The 19,522-nt window shown below is 39.4% G+C and overlaps 1 protein-coding gene across 3 annotated transcripts in view; it reads right to left on the bottom strand.

Moving 5' to 3' along the window:
• PREX2 (phosphatidylinositol-3,4,5-trisphosphate dependent Rac exchange factor 2) overlaps positions 1-19,269 on the bottom strand; it is a 177,223-nt gene extending 157,954 nt beyond the window's left edge. Inside the window, exons 1-2 of one of the 3 annotated variants that reach the window (XM_080578459.1) lie at positions 19,033-19,269; positions 18,738-18,936 (exon numbers count right to left, since the gene is read on the bottom strand). In XM_080578459.1, coding sequence (XP_080434585.1) covers positions 18,738-18,878 — 141 coding nt within the window. In that variant the 5' untranslated portion in view covers positions 18,879-18,936; positions 19,033-19,269. Of the gene's footprint in view, positions 1-15,766; positions 17,901-17,931; positions 17,954-18,737; positions 18,937-19,032 lie in introns of those variants that run through there. The other 2 variants (XM_080578460.1, XM_080578461.1) reach the window with 2 other exon arrangements.
• Between the last annotated feature and the right edge of the window lie 253 nt (positions 19,270-19,522).

Genomic DNA, 19,522 nt, shown 5'->3' with positions numbered 1-19,522 from the left:
TTATCCTGCTCAACAGGATGGCAGATCAGATTTTCGCATTCATATTTTCTTGCACTATGGCAAGCCAATCTACCTTAGAGGTAGCTACAGATTGAATATTTCAGACACATCAGCAGGAGACAGCAAAATTCACTCTTCCTGCTATTTCCCTAAGCAAATCCAGGAAATAGTAGAAAACTTCCATAGTACATATATACACCTTCAAACTTAACGTTACCCATAATCATAATGCTCAAGCTAAGAAAATGAAATCCTAGACATTCAAGTCTCTTCTTTTGCAACTTGTTACCGGCAGCACTGGCAGCTGCCACATCATTCACCAGCCTCTTTCTCTGGTTCTTCCTATGGTTCATACAGCAGAAATGTCAGATGCCAGTCATCAGAATACCTACCCACAGCAAGAAGTGGCACCACTGACAGGAACAGCATGGTTTGAGCTCTCATCGTTGCAAATGATCAAAGCCTGAATGTACCAGGAATAAGACGCAAATCTCAGAATTTCTCACTGTGGCATTTTGAGAACACTTCCTCATTATTATCAGAATACACAATCTACAATACACATTAACAATCTTTTTGGCTAATGTAAATTTGGACTTTCAAAGTAAATATTTATTTAATCTAAGACAAAGCACTTCCATTATAACACTAGAGTTCCAGGATAATGTTAACTTCTTAGTCCTTGTTTGAGCTAGAAGGACGTACGGTAGCTCCTGTGAAAGCCTTTGCAACCACAGACATTAAATATTCTACTGGAAACTTAAGTAATTTATTCATTCCCACTTAATGAATTCACTTTTGTGGTTACCAAAGAGAGGTGATAAAAACTGTCATCTTTTATCCATACTAGAGACACTAAGAATGAAAGAAAAAAAATGAATATGAATAAATGAATTCTTAAGCATAAGAACAATTTTCAAGGGAAGTAGAAGTATGAAAAAATTATAGACAAATCTTATGGAAATCTTGGCTGCTGAAGTAATACCAATAAAGAAAAATAGATCATATAAAGGAAAAATCTGTTGGTCAGCATTAGGAAGGGTATTTAACTTAGTATGGTAACTGAACGAAAAAAGAGACAGAAAGCCTCTGAAGTGCTCAAAATGCACCTCAAGGTGCTCTGAATTTGTCTTTGAGGCAATTTGTCTTCCCCCATTAGCCACCTGGGTAAACAGCTCCTAAAATAGGCCCCTCTAGTAGATGTCTCAGGTTAAGACAGATCTGTTCATGTATATTAATATCTGCATATACACAGATCACACAAACGTAACTCTTATTATTCTGATTTAGCGTTGCCTTGTCAACCTCTATCTGAAAAGAACCTGGAGATAAAACTGATATTAAACAGGTTGGGATCAGCAGCCTGTTACCCTTCTCCAACCCAAAATCTAAGGTAACTATTTTCCTGGGATTTCCAGTCAACGGGACATTCCTAAGTATGAGCATACAAATTCAGAAGTTTATTGTGCAGAAGTTTGCTTACAGAAAATTAGGAGCAATCTAAACTTATCTTCAGCCTTGCAGAATCAGAGTACTGATCACTGAGGCCATTATTTCTCATTAAGGGAAAAACTGGACACAGACTTTTTAATTAAAAAAAACTAAGCCTCTGTGGGGCAAGAGCAGCAGTATCTATCTCCCCGAGGCCAGACGACAAAGTGCTGAACGGTAGTTATTAAAATAGCATTAAAAAAAAAAAAAAAAGGAAAATTATCTAGTGTAATTACACACAAAGCTTCAGATGAAATGTTCTGCAAAAGTCCTGTCCCCATGTGAGTAGCCAGAAGTAGCACGAGTGCTGTCAGATGAACTGCTTTCATTTTCAGAAGCACTGGGGACCTGAAGAGAATCTGAAAATTAACCAGCAAGCTGGTTCCTTGGGTCTTTGTCTTGGCCTCGGCATAGCCTCGGGCTATGCAATACTTTATGTTAATTATCCATTTTTACTATGATATTAATCATCACCTAGAAAATAGCAGATTCACATGGGCTACTAGCTTCTTCTCTGTAGCTGTACGCAGCCCGTGCAAACCCTGACAGGCACACCAATCACTTATAGCAGGTCAGAGGAATAAAAACCAGCAGCATTATAAAATATACAACTTCAAGGGATAAAATGAAAGACTTAAAATTTGATTTAGTGGTATGTTTCTGCAACACTTAAAAAGTGATAAACTATATTCGTATGTGAGTTCTGATCATGAATCATCATAGCTTTCCAACCCACATAATATTTTGGGATAAAAAGGGGGTTATTGAAATTAAGTTTGTTTTCCTGTGCAATACAAACAGGTGTGTCTATCCAGACATTTCTCTAATACCAGAAAAGCAAGATTGTTGATTCTATATGCACTCTATTTTTTCACTCTTATGCTGTGTAAATAAAAATATGCTCTTACTCGAGATCATTATTATTTCAAATCAGCAATACTGTAGGATGAAACCAGGATCAACATGTTTTGGTAAGAACCTGAAATATTCTGATCTTTAGGAGAGCAGTACAAGATACATAGGAAGACTCAAACATACTAAGTACAACTGAAAGGACTTTTGCCCTCAAGATGTAGAAGCAACAGCGCCAACAAAGCTGCTCCTGAGCCAGATGTGCAGACCCATTAAAAAAAAAAAGATCCCGTTACATGAGGAGATGGATTTCTGGCACTGTCCCATCACCTGCATGCATGTTTGCTTCCTGCTTCCCATTTTTCCATTCTTTCACATTTCTATTTTTTCCTAGGCAGAGAAAATCGGAATGATCTCCACACTAGGGAAGGCCAAATAAAAATCTCCACTTGAGAAATTCCCTGCTAAGAATTTAATACCTTAAGTTTAGTCAAGTCATGTTAGACATCTCTGTGAAAATTCAGGAAGACAGTAGTTCCCTATAATCTTGTTTTTTATTGTACTAGCAGAGGCTTTTTAGAGATGAAAAATATTCTAAGATTGTCTCTGCAACAGTTATACTTCATTTTCTCTCAAAACCCTAGAAGTGAATTAGGTTTAAAATTTGGTTGCATGTGGCAAGTTTGTCATGCATTTACATTTTTCATTAACCAGAAATAAAAAAATCCCAATTTTTTCACTCTAAGAGACTTCATATTGCAATAGGAATGCTTGATATGCAAATATTTGCTCCTCATCCATACTGCTGCCCTACTGCCACTGAGCAGTGCACCTTTCGGTTAAGTCTATCAAAAACAGCATTGTCTCTTCCAAAAGATAAATAGGTAAATAAAACTCGATGCACCTATCTCTGAAGTTCAGTTATCTGTTAAGAACAACACCATCTTCTGCAAGAGAAAAATAACAAAATTTGAATAGATGGAAGAATAAAGGGTCAAGTGCTGTGATATACTGGTAAATTCCTTTTGGAAGTTCATGGAGTAACTACAACGAATGTTTCATTCCATTACTACTAGCCAGCACAGGAGATAAGTTTACTGTGTAAAATTAAAAGGTTTAGAATTAAAAGGGTTAGTCAGAAGCTGATGCACTGTATTAGTCCAGACCTATTTGGTGCCTGCAAAGGAAGAGGAAGCAGAATGGAGTAACCATTATGGCCTTTATTGGACATTAAGACAAATGTGCAATACTGTATACAAAGAATGGTCTAGATACATAATAACATTTTCCCCAAATCCTGTTTTACACCCAAAAATTCTTGTCAAAAGTCAAATTACAGTTGACAAGTAGGCATGGCAATTTTTTTTCAGTACGAAGATGCATAATATGAAAATGCATAGTATTAGCAGTGGCTATCATATTTTATTTTTTATATTGTAATACCATTTTGTCCAAGTCTAGTTATTCATTTATTAGTAAAAGTTACAAGTGCAAAAATTCCTTGTTTTCAGCACTCAAGGTTGTTGTAATACAGATGAAAACTAATTAATCCAGTATATTTCCAGCACACATTTTTCACAAGATGCACAAATTAACCTCATTTTTCATGATATAGCAGTTGCCAGGAGAAACAACACTAGCTCACGCATCCTGTAAAATAACCTACATAAAATCAGCTTAAATGTCAGGCAGGAAAATTTTATGTATTTTATGTAACACCACCATTGATAGCTGTTGTAAAGTGGCATTTGTATATAAAATAGGTTTGACAGAGAACTGGAGAAGCTTCAGAAGATGAAAGATGATTCGTTTTTAATGATACACCTGAAAATTTTGACTCAGACCCAAGAAAGTGTCTGAAGGGATTCTACTACCGAAAACACATCTCACTGAAGAAGTGTCCTACAAATGAATTTGGACAACTTATATTTCACTGGATTGTACACATCCTAATTTGACAACTGCATTATAAAATCTAAGTTAAGAATTTGCAAAGATTGAATACTAACTAGTCAACTTATTGACATAAAAATTGATATTGTAGCAGGTTATAAACTACTATGAAATAGAATTGTACTTTTAAATGTTTTTAACTTAGAAAAGTTTCTTCACTTGGTCTATTAAACAAAATGATAAATTGTACCGGTATTACAGCTCCTGTCAAACTTTTCTTTCATGTATTCCAACTGGAAAGAAAAACCTTTAATCATGGTTGAAGGTCATTTATACGAACTTACAGGAGTGTTTCATAATATTCATATAGGAAATTTAAGGATAAGCAATCTCTTATAAAGTCATCAGGCTGAATCTTGACTTCAAGGGCTTTTGCACTGCTCTAATCAGATCATAATCAGATCATTTGTCTTTCAGTACCTATGGAAAAACACAGCAGTATCAGTGCTTCATCCTCACTTTCACATGAAACTTTCTTTGTTGTATTTGCCATGTCACTGATTCACTAGCTTTATGATTTTTGTCCTGGCATAGCGCACCAAAAATACAGTAACAGGGCTTTTTTTTTTCAGTTCAAACTATTCTGAAAAGATTCCAAGCTTCCTATATTCCTATTCTTCTCTGCTTCCCTTTTGAGGATGTCAGTCATGCTCATAGTAGTCACAGTCACACAAGCATGAAGATTATTTAATATAACTATTTCATCAACTATGCAAAAGCATTTTAACCACAGCACAATCTATTCGAGCATTTATAAAAAGGGAACTTTTTAAAAAAGCTTTCCCTTCTGAAATTTACTATTTCAAATTGCAAATAAATGCTGAAATGTAAACAGGGTGGGTAGAATGGGCAGTAAATTGCCTGTAAAACATTTAAGAAAGTGAACCACTGCTTTTTGACAGAGAGCACAGCAACTTCATACACTAACAAAAAAACAGTTCTTTTTGCACTCATCCTCAAAATGAAGAAAGCTTTACCTTCCACGGGACTGAAGAACTCTTCAATATCTGCACAGCCAGAAAACAGGAAACTTTCCTTCCCTTTGTTTCTGTCCGGTCTGACTATTGTAACAGTTTGGAATAACTAAACATGGGAAAAAGTCCCTTTATTTCCTGTGAGGGCAACCTCACAGCATATGGGAAGAAATTAACACACTCATACAGAATATAACTGCCAACTTCCAGGCATTATTCTTAATAAACAGGATCTCACGCAGTGTCAAAGAGATAAATGAATGAGGAATAACCTTAAAGTAAACGAAAAATAAAGTTATCCCTATCAGGACTTCACTCTCCTTCTTCTGTCCCCATAAAGAACATTTCTAGGTGTATTACAATGCATTTAAATGTGGTAATCACATCCAATTCATTCTGTAATTTCCATTCATTAATTCCAGTATTATTTTTAGCGGTAGTTACCCGTTGTATTGTACAACTGAACTATAAAATCAACTTCTCATTAGAAAAAGAATCATTCTACTTAGAGAAAACAGCAGATGCAACCCTTCTATGGATACTTATAGGAACTATTTTCAGCATTGGGAAGAAATATACAAATTGTAACTTCCAAACTGTTAAATCAGTCACATCATCTTGAAAACACCTTTTACTTGTCAACTTGAGATTATCTAAAGACAGCTCACACTTCACCCCCCTTTAATTACAAAATGCTCAATTATCTCTTGATAATTATTGAAACTCCATATTTCAACATAAAATAAATGAAAATAAACACACTACAACCAAATGCAAAGATAATATTTTCACACCTCAGGCTGACAACATATGAAGATGTCCAAACAACTGCATTTCTGCATTACTGCTAGCCACGCTCACTTTAACCATCCAGCAACACAGGTAATTCATGGAACCATGAGTGGCACCTATTTCAACACTGCAAAAGACAGCCACATCTGTTCTACTAACACAAATACTACGTTATGAGGAAATCTCATCACATACTTGACTTGTTTTGATGGTGGTTTTCTTTTTTTTTTTTCATTTTTCTTACTGTCACTGGCTGCCTCTGTCCTCTACTGAGCCCTCTTACACCATCTTTTCCCCATATACAGTTTCACACTGCAAACCAGAATGGTGAGAAAGAGTAAACGGCTGTTACAGCTCATACCTCAAGCATCATCCCCAATCTCTAAAAATACTGCTTTTGATACTTTAACATAAATAAAGAGAGGAAAGCAGGGCCTAAGTAAGGTGCTAACTACACTTTGAAAAAAAAAAAGGATAATTAGAATTCTTCGACATGTTTCGGTCCATGACAAATGATAATTCAGTACCTTGATCATCTATTACACACATTTGGCTATTTTGTTCTTACCCTTTCAAAAGTGTTGTGCAAAAGATTAAGAACAAAACCAGGGTGAAGATCAATGATACTGACACCAAAGAAATTCATCCCAAAGGATTTTGACAGATGATCAAAAGTATGGGAGGATTTATCACACTTGGATTTTCAACAAGATAAATGCTGACAGTGTGAATTTTTCAGGCAAGACAATTAAAATGAGCAAAAGGAATTATTTTCACAGAATCACAGGATTGTCTAGGTTGGAAAAGACCTCCAAGATCACCTAGTCCAACCTATGACCTAACACTAACAAGTCCTTCACTAAACCATATCACTAAGCTCTACATCTAAACGTCTTTTAAAGACCTCTAGGGATGGACTCAACCACTTCCCTGGGCAGCCCATTCCAATGCCTAACAACCCTTTCAGTAAAGAAGTTTTTCCTAATATCCAACCTAAACCTCCCCTGGCACAACTTTAGCCCATTCCCCCTCGTCCTGTCACCAGGCACGTGGGAGAAGAGACCAACCCCCACCTCGCTACAGCCTCCTTTAATGTACCTATAGAGAGCGAATATACATATATAATAAGAAAGAGAGAGAGAGAGAGAGAATATATATATTTTGTGGGAATCATAGTCAGAAGTTACTGACGTCAAAAAACTAGACTGTAAAAAAAAAAAAAAAAAAAAAAAACTTACCACACTCAGAGATTATGTCACTTGCATCCAGGCCTTCCATCCACAATCTGCAGTACCAACAGCCCCCAACCTCTGATGACTGAAGATGGGAAGAATACATCCTCCTTAAATAATGCTACCAACCACTATTACAAAAAAATGTTACTGTGATAGACCTACTATGAAATGTATCACATTAATTCACAGATTCCTTCCAACACCTCTCATTTTAGGTCTTTATCTTACACTGCAAGTTCATTTTTAAGTGGTATTGTATAAGCTTTAAAAACAAAAAACTACAGACAAGTGGAAGGAAGTAGCTATCATTATAAGTTTACGTTGGCCATTTTTACAAAGGCATTTCATGAAACAGGACGTATTTACTGTCTTCCCACTTTATGTGGCTTCTGCAAATATATCTCTCCCACAAACAACGGAAAAATAAACACGCACTGATCAGTGAGGACCATTTTACAAGTTACTCTTAAAATGACAAAGACCAACTCTACAGGTATATGCCACTACTTCCCTACCTTCTACCATGTAAAGTTTTGGCATCTTTTTAATGAAAGCCCCGCTTGTACACTACAGAGCTTCAGTTGCTTTCTCATCTGTTTAAGTCTCAAATGCCTCTGTGACTTTTAAAACAAAGTCCCTTCACCACACTCATGCTACAGAACCCAAGGACATCTCAAAGCATCATATCACATATTATTTCTTCTAGGCATCTGGATACACCATATGCTTAAATTCCTTGGGTAAGGTAACTTAGCACATACTAAGCAATAAAATGAAGTGATTTTCCAGTCTTGTTACACAAATTTATAGCATCCCAGAGATCAATCACTTGGTTATACAGTATATCATTTCAACTTTATAGCTTTGGGCTTTTAGTGCCCAATTCTTTCTAAAATGTCACAGTAGGGATTAAGAAGTAAAAGCATGGCCAATTAAGTTTACAGAAGAACCTGAGAACATCCTGGAAGTGTATTATACGCAAAGAAGAGACATCGTACTTTCCATTCTCCCATTTTGTATCTAGTACTTTCCAGCTTATTTCAATAATATAAAATAGGAAGTTCCTGATTCCTGTGGTACCTTTTTAGAAGAACATACAAACTAACGAATTATTTCAGGGGTTGCACCACTTTCATCGTGTTTTTTTCCCAATATGGATTTTTTAGCTTGTAATGGTATAAAAACAGCTTTGTTTTGGATACACATTCATCATGTTTTAAACTACCATAATTTGGGGTGAGGAGTAGCAAGGACACAAATACAGTCATCTCATCCACTTCACCAGATTGGGTCCATTACAAGATACTCAAAAACAGACACTTGGCTTCCAAACTCACCCTTTGCTGCCTAACCAGCAAACTTTTCATGAACAAGCCCCAACATACAGGTCACTGAAGGCTTTCTGAAAGCACAACTTCATGAAGTTAGTACAGCGAAGAATTAAGCTTTTCATAGAACTGGATATTTACATTTACAACAAGTATAACAATTGTAAACACAATTCTAGCCCAACTGAGAGAACTCTTTTAAAAGTTTAAACTTTTTGACTTACAGTTCTTGAAATTATGCCTCAGCCGTTTCAGCTGGGGACTTGGAGATCACAGCCACATGTATATTCCAAATGTCACCTTCAGAGCTGTTTCTCAGACTGTGGATTGTATGACACTAGTCATTGCCCATCAGTCAGCTACACCTGCCCAACCTTTAGGCTCTGAATAGCTGCTACCCAGTTATATCTTCTTGACTGTTTTTTGCGATGTAAATAAAGTATCCTTAGTATCTATCAAAAGGCTGAAGTCCCAAGTGCAGAAAGTTTCCAGTGGTCCAGCTCCCACCTAGCCAGTTACAACATGGATTAACTGCATAAACCCAATGTGTAATTCTTCCTGGCCTAGATGTTCTCCATGTTTAAAGCCTATTTCTCCTTTCCTATTCAGCCTGCCAGCCGATGGCTCTTGCCCAATCCACACTATTCATATTGATTTATATCCCTGATGGAGCTCTTAATATCCCCTATTTAAATATACAGAAGACACCCAATGCACTCCTAGCAACTCAGCTGCCCAGTACATTACCACATTCCTGCTGAGATCACCTAGAACATATTAATTACGTGGCTACCTGGGGGGGCAACAAGTTATTTTCCAACACTTGTCTAAGAGCACTCTCACTCCACCAATGCACCTCCTTCATATGCTCCTCATATCCTGTTTGATTTAGGCATAAGGAGGCTGGAACTGTTGAGTCAACTTGCAGGAACATATCCACCCCTCTCACTAGGAAGTATTCCATTTCAACAGCCTGAGAAACTACCAGTATATTTCATAGGGAAAATATATAAAAGCTGTATTTAATGTAAATTCACTTGTCAATTGATACTGGTCACTTTCTCTGGCTGTTGTAATAGACAAAACTTTATTGCAAACGTATCAATACATATAATGAATTTAAACTTCAGGTGCAAATTGCAGCAGCTACAACCAAATTTCGTTTTAAAGTGAGAATGCACAGAAAACTTCCCTTGGAAGGTCAAGGGGTGGATTATTTACTCTGCTGCATCCAGCAAGAGATAAGATACTATCAGTCTGTCAGGGGACCTGCATCACAGGCATGGAAATAAAGCAAGCCACATTACTGCATCTTATTACTGTTCTGTCCACTACTGCTTCTTCTACCCATTCTGCCACACTACACTCATGTTCTTGAGACTTGAAAACCACAGAAAGCCCATGATGTATGCCAGATGACTTGGCAGCCGGGATGCCAAAAGCACAAGGGAGAATCAGGAGGTCTCATAGGGTCTAGAATTATTTATTGAGAAAATAAGCATCAACCCCTAATATCTCAGTTCTGCCCCTACAGTAGGATAACTTGAGCTGTGAACAGTCTATGAGAGAATTACAGGAGCAGTAAAGCTTGCACAAAATGAAGCTGACTTTGTGAAGTTATCCTTGCAGTTTCTCAGACATTTTAAGCAGACATCCATTCTTCTACCATCAATTATATATAAAGGGAAAAGACTGTTTTGAAGTCAGAGTACTGAAATGGGAATCAAGACATCAGATTATATTTCTGGCTCTGCCACAAACTTCCTCTGGGACCCAAAATCAAGTTCTGTCTCTAAGTTTCCCATTTGTACAACTACTCAGATTTGATTTATTAATGACAGTAATGCACTGAGAGATCTCCGAACAGAAAATATTACAAGAGTGCCAGGTTATCTGTCCCCTGAACATATATAATACAGTGGGAAAATTATCTGTGTATCTGAGATTTTTCTTTGATTTTGAATATTTGCTGAAGAGCGTAACCTGGCCATTTGCACTGCAATTTCAGACAAAGGAAACAAAGTAGAGGTGCCAACCAGCAAAAAATTGCTTCCCTGAAGAGTTGAAATTTCAAGACAGTCTGTCTTTTTCCCTGTCACACCAAAAAAATCCAAAATTTAGGATTCATGTAAGTTGGAAGGGATCTCCAGAGGTCATGTAGCCCAGCCACTTATCAAAGCAGTGTCAGCTAGGACAGGTTGCTCAGTCTTGCCTAGCTGAGCTTTGAAGAAAATATAGATATTCCGCAGGCTATGGGCAACCCGTTCCTGTGTTTTACTATCCTCACATTAAAATATATTTTTCTCCACACATTGGGTTGGAATTTCCCATTTCCCATTGCCTCTCCTTTGTCCACTGTGCACCCCTGAGAGGAGTTTGGCTCCATCTTCTCCACATCCTCCCATCAGGGAGCTGCAGACAGCAATAAAAATTCCCTGCGACTTCTCTTCCTGAGGTACAAGAAACCTTATTCTCTCAGCCTCCCTTCACAGATAGTATGCCTCGGGCCCCTCACCAACTTGCTGGCCTTCCACAGGACTTGCTTCAGTAGACACATTTCTTTCTGGAACTAGAGAGACCAAAACTGGACTCACCAAGGTATCATAACTGCAGAATACAGGAGAAAGAATCACTTCACTTGACCTGATGGTAACAACCTTGCAACAACCCAGGATGCTGACTGCTTTCTGCACTGCAAGGATGTACTCGTGCTCAAGTTCTTCTGCACAAGCACTCCATGAGCCCCTTCTTTAAAGCTGCTTCCTAGCCCCCAGACTATACTGGTTCACAGAGTTATTCCACTCCAGGAGTAGGAGCTCTACGTTTGCTTTCATTGAACTTCATGATGCTCCTATCATTGCATTACTCCAGCCTCTTGAGGTCCCTCTGACTGCTGAAAGTGTGCCTTCCCATCACGCCAACCAGGACATTACTGAAGATGAGATTCAAAGATGAAAAAAAGGACGCACAATAACACTGGCCAGCTCCCCCAGACGCATCCCATCTGGTCTCCTACTTCTGTATATCCATTTTCCTCAAGTACTTTGTAACTGTGCCTTCTTCTACTGAAGGCAATGGCACATTCCCACAAAATCCGCAAGCGGCCTTCAAGAGGAATACAGGAAACCCTTATCAGTGAAAACTCCAGAAGGAAGACCACAGAGAACCTCAGCCTTTTCTGTGTCCACTTTTCACAAAGTTCTCTCCCCACTGAGCAGTAGGCACACATTTTCCTTAGCCTTCCTTTTCCTACCAACAAACATTAAAGTCCTTTCTGCTGCCCTTCACACTTCTAATTTCAGTACCAGCTGAGTTCAGACTTTGCTGTCTCCATTGCTGCATGGCTTTATATTCCTCCTGAGCAGTCTGTCCCTGAGTACTCTCTTGGGTCCCACACCAATGCACACCATCTATTCACCAAAGACAGGGACAATCCTGCTCAGTCCAAAACAGAAAACTGGACAAATATTAATGTAGTTTAGAATTAAAGTAAAGCCAGAAAAATAGTTAAACATAAATCCTGGAAAAGAATATCCATGAGTACATATGTATGCAAATTTGTTTAATATACTTAAGTACAAAGGTGGAGCCTAAATTATTCTAATTATTAATTTAAATTATTATCTTGCTCAACTCTATACTTCATTCATGGGTAGCCCAATTCCTTTCCAAACACAGGGACATATACTTAACATACAGACAGATATATATATATATATATATATATATGTATGGTTAACAGCCTTCCACAGACTGGCAAGCTGCCCCCACCTGTATCTTAGGTCAACTATAGCCAGTTTGGATTTGTTTATTTTGGCCAAAATACAGTTCCTTTTGGTTTCCAATGTGAAGAACTTCTCAGTTCCTCCTATAGTGTAATACTGTTACTAACTTGGAATTCCTCTGCTTTGACAAAATTGTTCTTCATACTAACCCTACCAAAAAATACTAACCCTGGAATGCATAGTTTCAAAGCACTTGCTGTTTTAAAATGGTGACAAAAATTGCTACTGAAGAGGTTTGAAAAATATGTCTCCATAAATATTTGAAATCACCCCAAACAGGATACCATTCAACAGGATTAGGCAGCATATAGTAACTTAGTCTGGATGTATCGATGGATGGTCCCTCCAAATAGTTTCTTCTAAATCAGTAACTCATTATTACAATCTTGTGAAATTTATGGTCCAGGAGAGTCAGGACTGAGATATAAGGCAAAGCAAAGGAATAAATGGAACACTACAAATACAATGATATTTATAAATACAGATATGTGTAAATATAAATATTTATTGTGTAAATATTGTCCTCTTCAGCATGCTACATCTTACAATAAGCCTTACAAAGAGAAGAGTTTATTAAATGCTATGAAACAAAGATTTCTCTTTTCTGTATTTACATTTTTCACTGAATAGATTAAAAAATAAATAAATATACACTTTTCCTTAAAAAGCAGCTTTTCAAAATACAGTCTAAGTACATCTGAGAGCAGTAAGGGGAAGTTCATTGAAAACTATGAAATATCCATCAATAGTGCTGTATAATTCCCTACACTTCCAAACAAGATAAGACACATGCTTGAAAATCTTTCTTAAAAATGTCTGGGTTTTGCCGTTTTGCCTACACAAGGTTCTGCTCAGCTAGCAGAGATGTAAATAATCTTTTCTTGCAAACACACTCTACAAAGCAAGCATTTGATGTTGGGGATGGGGTTTACAAAGAAATAAACTGCTTTTAAGCAGTTACCCTTACTCTGATAAAGACCACAGGTGGTGCCATTGATATAGCCAACCAAGCCAAATAAGAATAGAATACCATATTCTTTTTTTTTTCTTGTAATGCTTAAGCAAGTTAAAAACAGCAGAAATTGGAAGTGAATGGAAAAGATATTGGCTTTCTATGGTAATTGTGTTTGCACTTCCTTTTGACTTTTTATGATGAAGTTGCCATAGAATGTTGCTTTTCTTTTCCTGAAGAGAAAGGAAATCACAGAAGCTTATCAAAAAATGCAGCCAGCTGAAACCTTTCCCTTCCATTCATTTAAATCCCTTTTACAAATGTAATTATGCAATCCATTAAGAAGTCACTAATCATTACTGTAATTGAGATATATATAACATAAATAACCTATATAACATATATTCATATATACACACAACGACACACACGTTGTATCAGACTACAGCCATAAAAGATAATTTAAAAGCGGTTCTTCTGTAAAAGGTCCAACACCCAATTGGATCATCCAGCATAACCATTTGAGGAGTTTCAGTCTAGGACACAAATTATCTATTGCTGACATGGAGTAGAAACACTGAATTTGACTAATGTTTACCTGGAGTCTCAATTAATCACTTGTCCAACTAATTAGTCTGCTCAACAATCAGAGAAATACCTACTGAGCCAAAAGAAAGGAAGGGCGCAGGGTGGCAGGGAAATACGGGACCCGAGGACTCACACAGCCACTGAGAAGGTTGGGCGATAAACCTTATAAACATTTCTTTATGCCCATTGAAAAGCAAGGATTCTGCTTGCCTTAACAGAGCACGCATTTACAGCAAACTTAACCCCCCCCCCCTTTTTTTTTCTTTTTTTTTTTACTTTAGTAAAGTGGAAAGGAGAAGATGGTACAGTAGAATCTAATGGAACTGAACTTTGATTTGAGAATTAACCGGCTGAAATGTATGTTTATTCACAGAAGAGACTCTATAAACCATACTATATTCTACACAATAAACTGGCTGTCTTTTCCTTCCAGCTGCCTCAGGATCTAACAATTTGCCCCGGCTTCGGCCATGGGGTTTTGGAAGGCTCAGGCGAGTGCTAACATCTGCTTCTATTCCCATCAACGTCAAATTTGTCAGAACACAAAACTGCAGCAGAAAAACAATCTCTGTCAAATACAAATAAACTCTACTTCCACAGCTATCCCCTGAAGTACCAAATGCAGCAGATCTATTACATGTCCAATTTCTATTCCAAAATAAAATTTCTTTCCTTAAATACATTTTTTTTTTTTAACCTTCTATTGTATCTAGCCTGTATCACTGCAGTGTACCTGCCTCCTAAAGCTCTTCGTGGCTTGGTTTGCCTTTTCTGGCCAAACATCAGCATGAAGAACAAACATAACAAAGCCTTAAACCAAGTCAGAAAGTGACAAATTAAGCCAGCCACCATCTAATAACTCTTTACTATTAACTACCTCCAGTTTTACTGGTCTCCTTACTACTGGTACGTTCAGATGAGTACCCTGATTTCTACAGCAAATGAACCCTTGCAAGAAAACATTAAGCTAATTAAAAAAGAAAAATTAAACATTCATTAAAAAGTCAAGTGTATTTCTCAGCATAAAATACAAGACCAATGAGAATCTTGGAAAAGTTTACTCAGTTCTATCCTAACTAGCTAATCATGCTACTACTTCTAGAGAAAAACAGGAAATTTTCACTACATTTACAGAGAGCACATCAAATATATACAATTTTTCATTTCCTGGAAAGAATGAAATAAATAAGGTATACACTGATAAATCACAAAAGAAAAAAAAAAAAGAAAAAAAATAGCATTTTTACCATGAACACTCAACATAATATTAATTATTCAGTTACACTGTTAGATAACGTGATTATTTTGGGGAGAGAGCAAGTATTCACCAACTGTTGCCTTCACTTCCTTCCAGCAAGAACATTTTGGTGAAAGAAGATTCTCCTCTATCCCTGCAAGTACAGCTTCCACTCCACTGGAAAACACAGCTTTCTTTCTTGTAAGATGACATGATCACCCAAGAAGTATGGCCCAGCAGCAGAAAAATCCCAACAGCTAATTTAGCCAGTAAAGAACCAAGTTTGTAAAAGTAACCTCATGTTGTAGCTCATAGTGAACTCCATTTGTAGATATGATTTTCAGAAATATTTTAGTTCCTTAGGCAAGTTCTTCTATCAGTAGATTTAATTCTTTTAAGAAACACTAAATGCTAACAAGAACAAAAACTCTAGTATTGAAATGACCCTCCAAGTGTTGTAATGAAATGTTAGAAGGAAAAGTTCAACCCTTTCTTCATAATTCCCTGTGCCTACTCCCTCTGACATTGCTGTGACTATTGGTGGACTTAAGTTTATCCACCTCATGTACGTTTACATACCTCATTGAGATGAGCACAAAATCATTGTTTCTCTGTATTATGTCTCAACATACCGTGTTACCATAGTTTATTACTGGAAGATTCAGATCTGAAAGAGTAATATTAGCACAACCAGACCTTTCCACGCAGATCTGACTTGTGATGAAAGCAGATTAAAAACAATATACTGAATTTATACAGTGTAAAGGCAAGAAGAGGGGAATGAACTCACATGGGAAGGACTACTCAGGTACATCTATTTAATCAAATAATGAACCTATTAAATCTTCTGCTTTGTACTTAATAGCCTTGTAGAGCCCTGACAGAATACACAAACCACTTCTCACTGCATTGATGATAATTGGAGAAAGAGGAGTCACAGAGGAGCAGGAGAGCAAAAACACTTTAAATAACCAGTGAGAAATTTGTCCTTGGTGAGATGCTCTTTAATTCCAACATAAAGTGAAGAACCTAAATAATTCTAACACGTAATAGGCATGGCTCCCATGCAGGGAAACCAGCAAAGCATTTCCCATGTAGATACACACTAGCAAAGTCACATCCTCCTTATAATCTCATTCTCCAGCCAGCCACAGCCTGTAGCAGGTAAAACACCATTTCCCCAACATGATCACATCAGCAACAGGGATCTCCTCCTCCCACCACTCAGTTAGATCAGGCTTGCACTTCACTTTCACACCTGTTTATGTTACAGACTGCCCATCATGATAACTTAGTTTTGCCTCAGCCAGAGGGGTGGGGGATGTTATCAATTCACTTCACAGGATGCACAAAGTACTCAAAAAAAGAGTTAGGTATGATATGATGAACATTATACTTCCACACAAATCCCACTTAGGTACTGTCCCTGTCCTACACAAGAATGACTGATGGAAGAAACATGAATTTTTGTCTCTTAATATAACTGCTTCCATAACAGGACATAAGCACAAGATGAAAGGTTCAGTCCAAACCGGTGAAAAGTTAGCTCTTGTCCTCACAAATGCTAATGTACCTTTCCAAAGGAACCATACATCATGAAACATGGCATTCTGTAACTCCACAGAAGACATAAGCTCTAATCCTGAAACCACAGTTTGTTCCTATAAACTTCAGTGAAAACTGCATGTACTCCATGTAAACTGTTAAAAAGACTACAAATGGCTTCAGCTTTCCATACATAAAGGAAACCCCATTTCTACCAAAATGACCTCCACTGACAGTGTCGAGGAGACCTGGAAGCCAAACTTAACTTGTATTGGAATTACAGCATCTTGGGCTGTCTCTAGTTTAACAAGGAACCCTGCAAAATAGGATAGGGTTTGGACAGAGAAAGTCAGTGCTGGGACCCCACGTTGTTGCCCCATCCAGATGTGCTCCAAGAGAAAAATTTGCAGTTCACTTTCATCCAAAACAAACTCAGACTTTGTGCCCTAAGACAACCTCACGCTGAGAAGATGCAGCCTCCAGATCAAGAAGTAGCCACAGGAATGAGCACAATGCCAATATGTAATAAATGTGATTGGTCTCCACACTGGCACTAGTCCAGAGCCACCCCCCTCGTAAAATCCACCACCACAGGCACTCTCAACACCAGTCCTAGCAGACAGGCAAAGGGAAAGCTCCCAAGTTGTCTCCTCGAAACAAGGACAAGGCACAGTTCAAAAGCATGACATTTCCCTGCAAAGGGTTTAGATCTCTGAGCTATCACTTGAACATTGTTCACAAACATTAATGAATATGTAAAATTTGACCTAGAACCAGGCATTTAACTCCAGCGCTCCTCCCTTTCTCCATGTGATTTATTTAGATCATCTTGATCCAAATTCTGCAAGACTAATTACTGAATTCATTACTTGCATGCAACTTGAAGTCTGTACAGAGTCTGCTCTTCAGAAGGAGCACTTACTGCTTGAACATCAGTACCCATTTTGTCTGAAACTGTGGGGTCCAAAATTAAAGACACTCCAAATTCTTTAAACTTGCTGAAAAGACCTAAGAATCTGACATACACCAAATGTGGGGCTTAAGATGAAATACTGAAGCATATTCCCTTAAGATTTTTTTTTACAGTAAGTAAAATTTGATTGTTAAATAGGAACAGAGTAAAAGGCAATCGTACAGCCACCTTCTCAAGTATACATCAAATATTTTTTTAGAAATAGAAAACACATTGGACCATTTACCATTTTTCAAGGTTCTGCTGAGGATAAACATATGGAGAAAATAAGCTACTCTGTAGATCTTATTTCACTCCTGTGTCTGTGCTTTTATTCTCCCTGTCACAGCCAAGTTGAGAATTTCCTCTTTCATGATAATAAGCAGAAAGTTCACAGATCTCAAAGCAGCAAAGCAGGAAGTTTGCAGTTTGAAGGATTTCCCCTCTTCAATGGCACAGGGGAGGAGAGAAAAATACGCGGGGGCTACTGTGAAAGATCCTCAGCAAAATCAAGCAGATGAGCTGGACGTATTTATCTCATCAGGGTCCTAGAGCGATGCTACCGACACCTCGAGCAAACGAAGCACAGCACAACTGTGCTAAGTAAGAACTGTTCCTCTGGGTTTCCCAAAGAGCGCACACTCCTGCCTTTCTTATTAGGGATTAGGGCGTTACCTGGCACAGGTAACCCCACCCGCAGTGTCAGTGGGGTGTGGACGGAGGTTCACCCGCTGCAGCACAGCTCTGGCCAGGGTCAGCCTGCCCAGGCGACCCCAGCACCCACAGCTGAGCCCAGCCTCCCAGGTGGCCCCAGCCCCCCGAGATGACCCACACCAGCCCCGCTCAGTGCTCCTCACCCTCACCCCGCTGCCCTTCAGGGGCTGCCGCCCTCCCCAGCACCCCGAGGGGCCGCTGCCCCTCCTGCCCAGCCCCGCGGGGTGCCCCTCGCTGCAGCACGACCCTGCGGGCGGGCTCCCCGGGCAGGGCGCCCCTTCCCCAGCCGCGCAGCCCGGCTCGGTGGGGCGCCGTGCCGAGCCGTGCCGAGCCGCTCACCGACACCAGGAACTCCAGCGTGCCCACGTAGTCCCGCTCGGTCTTGAGCAGCTCGTTGAGGACGCAGACGCGGAGGCGAAGCTGCTTCTCCAAGTCCTTCCCGCTCTCCCCCTTGCCTTCCCCTCTGCTCTCCTCCGTCATGGTGCGCGGCGCGGCGGAGCGCTGCCCGCGGCCCCGCTGAGGCGTGAGCGGCCCGGCGCTGCGGACAAGGACAACAAAAGAGCCCGCTGGGTTACATAGCGGGCCCGGAGCCGCAGGGATGCCCTGCCGCCGAGCAGCCTCTGCCCCGGCTCACCCGGCTCCAGCCGAGGTCCGGAGGCGAGCAGCCCCCCCAGCGGGCTCCGCTTTCCCGTCAGGAAGGGGACGCGGCCCTGAGGAAGCGAGCGGTCACTGGTTCCCAGCTCGCCCTGTGAGCTGGGAGGTTGGAAAGCCGCCGCCGCAGCACAGACTTGGACATTAATCAAAAGCTTTGTATCCATGTGACTCCAACCCCTTCCCCCCCTTTCGCTAAATCTCAGGAAAAAGGAAAGGAAACAACTTCAGGGAAGATTGCGTGCCAGCAGCTGCCTGTTTCGCACACAAGCTGCGAGCTCCGGTTGGAGGCTAATTGGAGATCTCCAACAACACAGCGCAAGAATTATAAAAATGTCCCGGCAAGCTGGCCAGGGAATCAGCAGTTGGGTTGTTTTGTGCTGATCGCCAGCGAAAGAGCCAGTGCAGCTTCCCCTTGCACACCTTCCCGTGAGATGTATGTTACACACACACCGATGTGCAACCGGGAATCA

The sequence above is a fragment of the Anser brachyrhynchus genome (genome assembly GCF_964034855.1).
Source record: "Anser brachyrhynchus genome assembly, chromosome: 2".
Taxonomy (NCBI): Eukaryota; Metazoa; Chordata; class Aves; order Anseriformes; family Anatidae; genus Anser; species Anser brachyrhynchus.
Note: the sequence above shows the minus strand (reverse complement) of the source record. Positions and strands in the feature narration are given on the sequence as shown.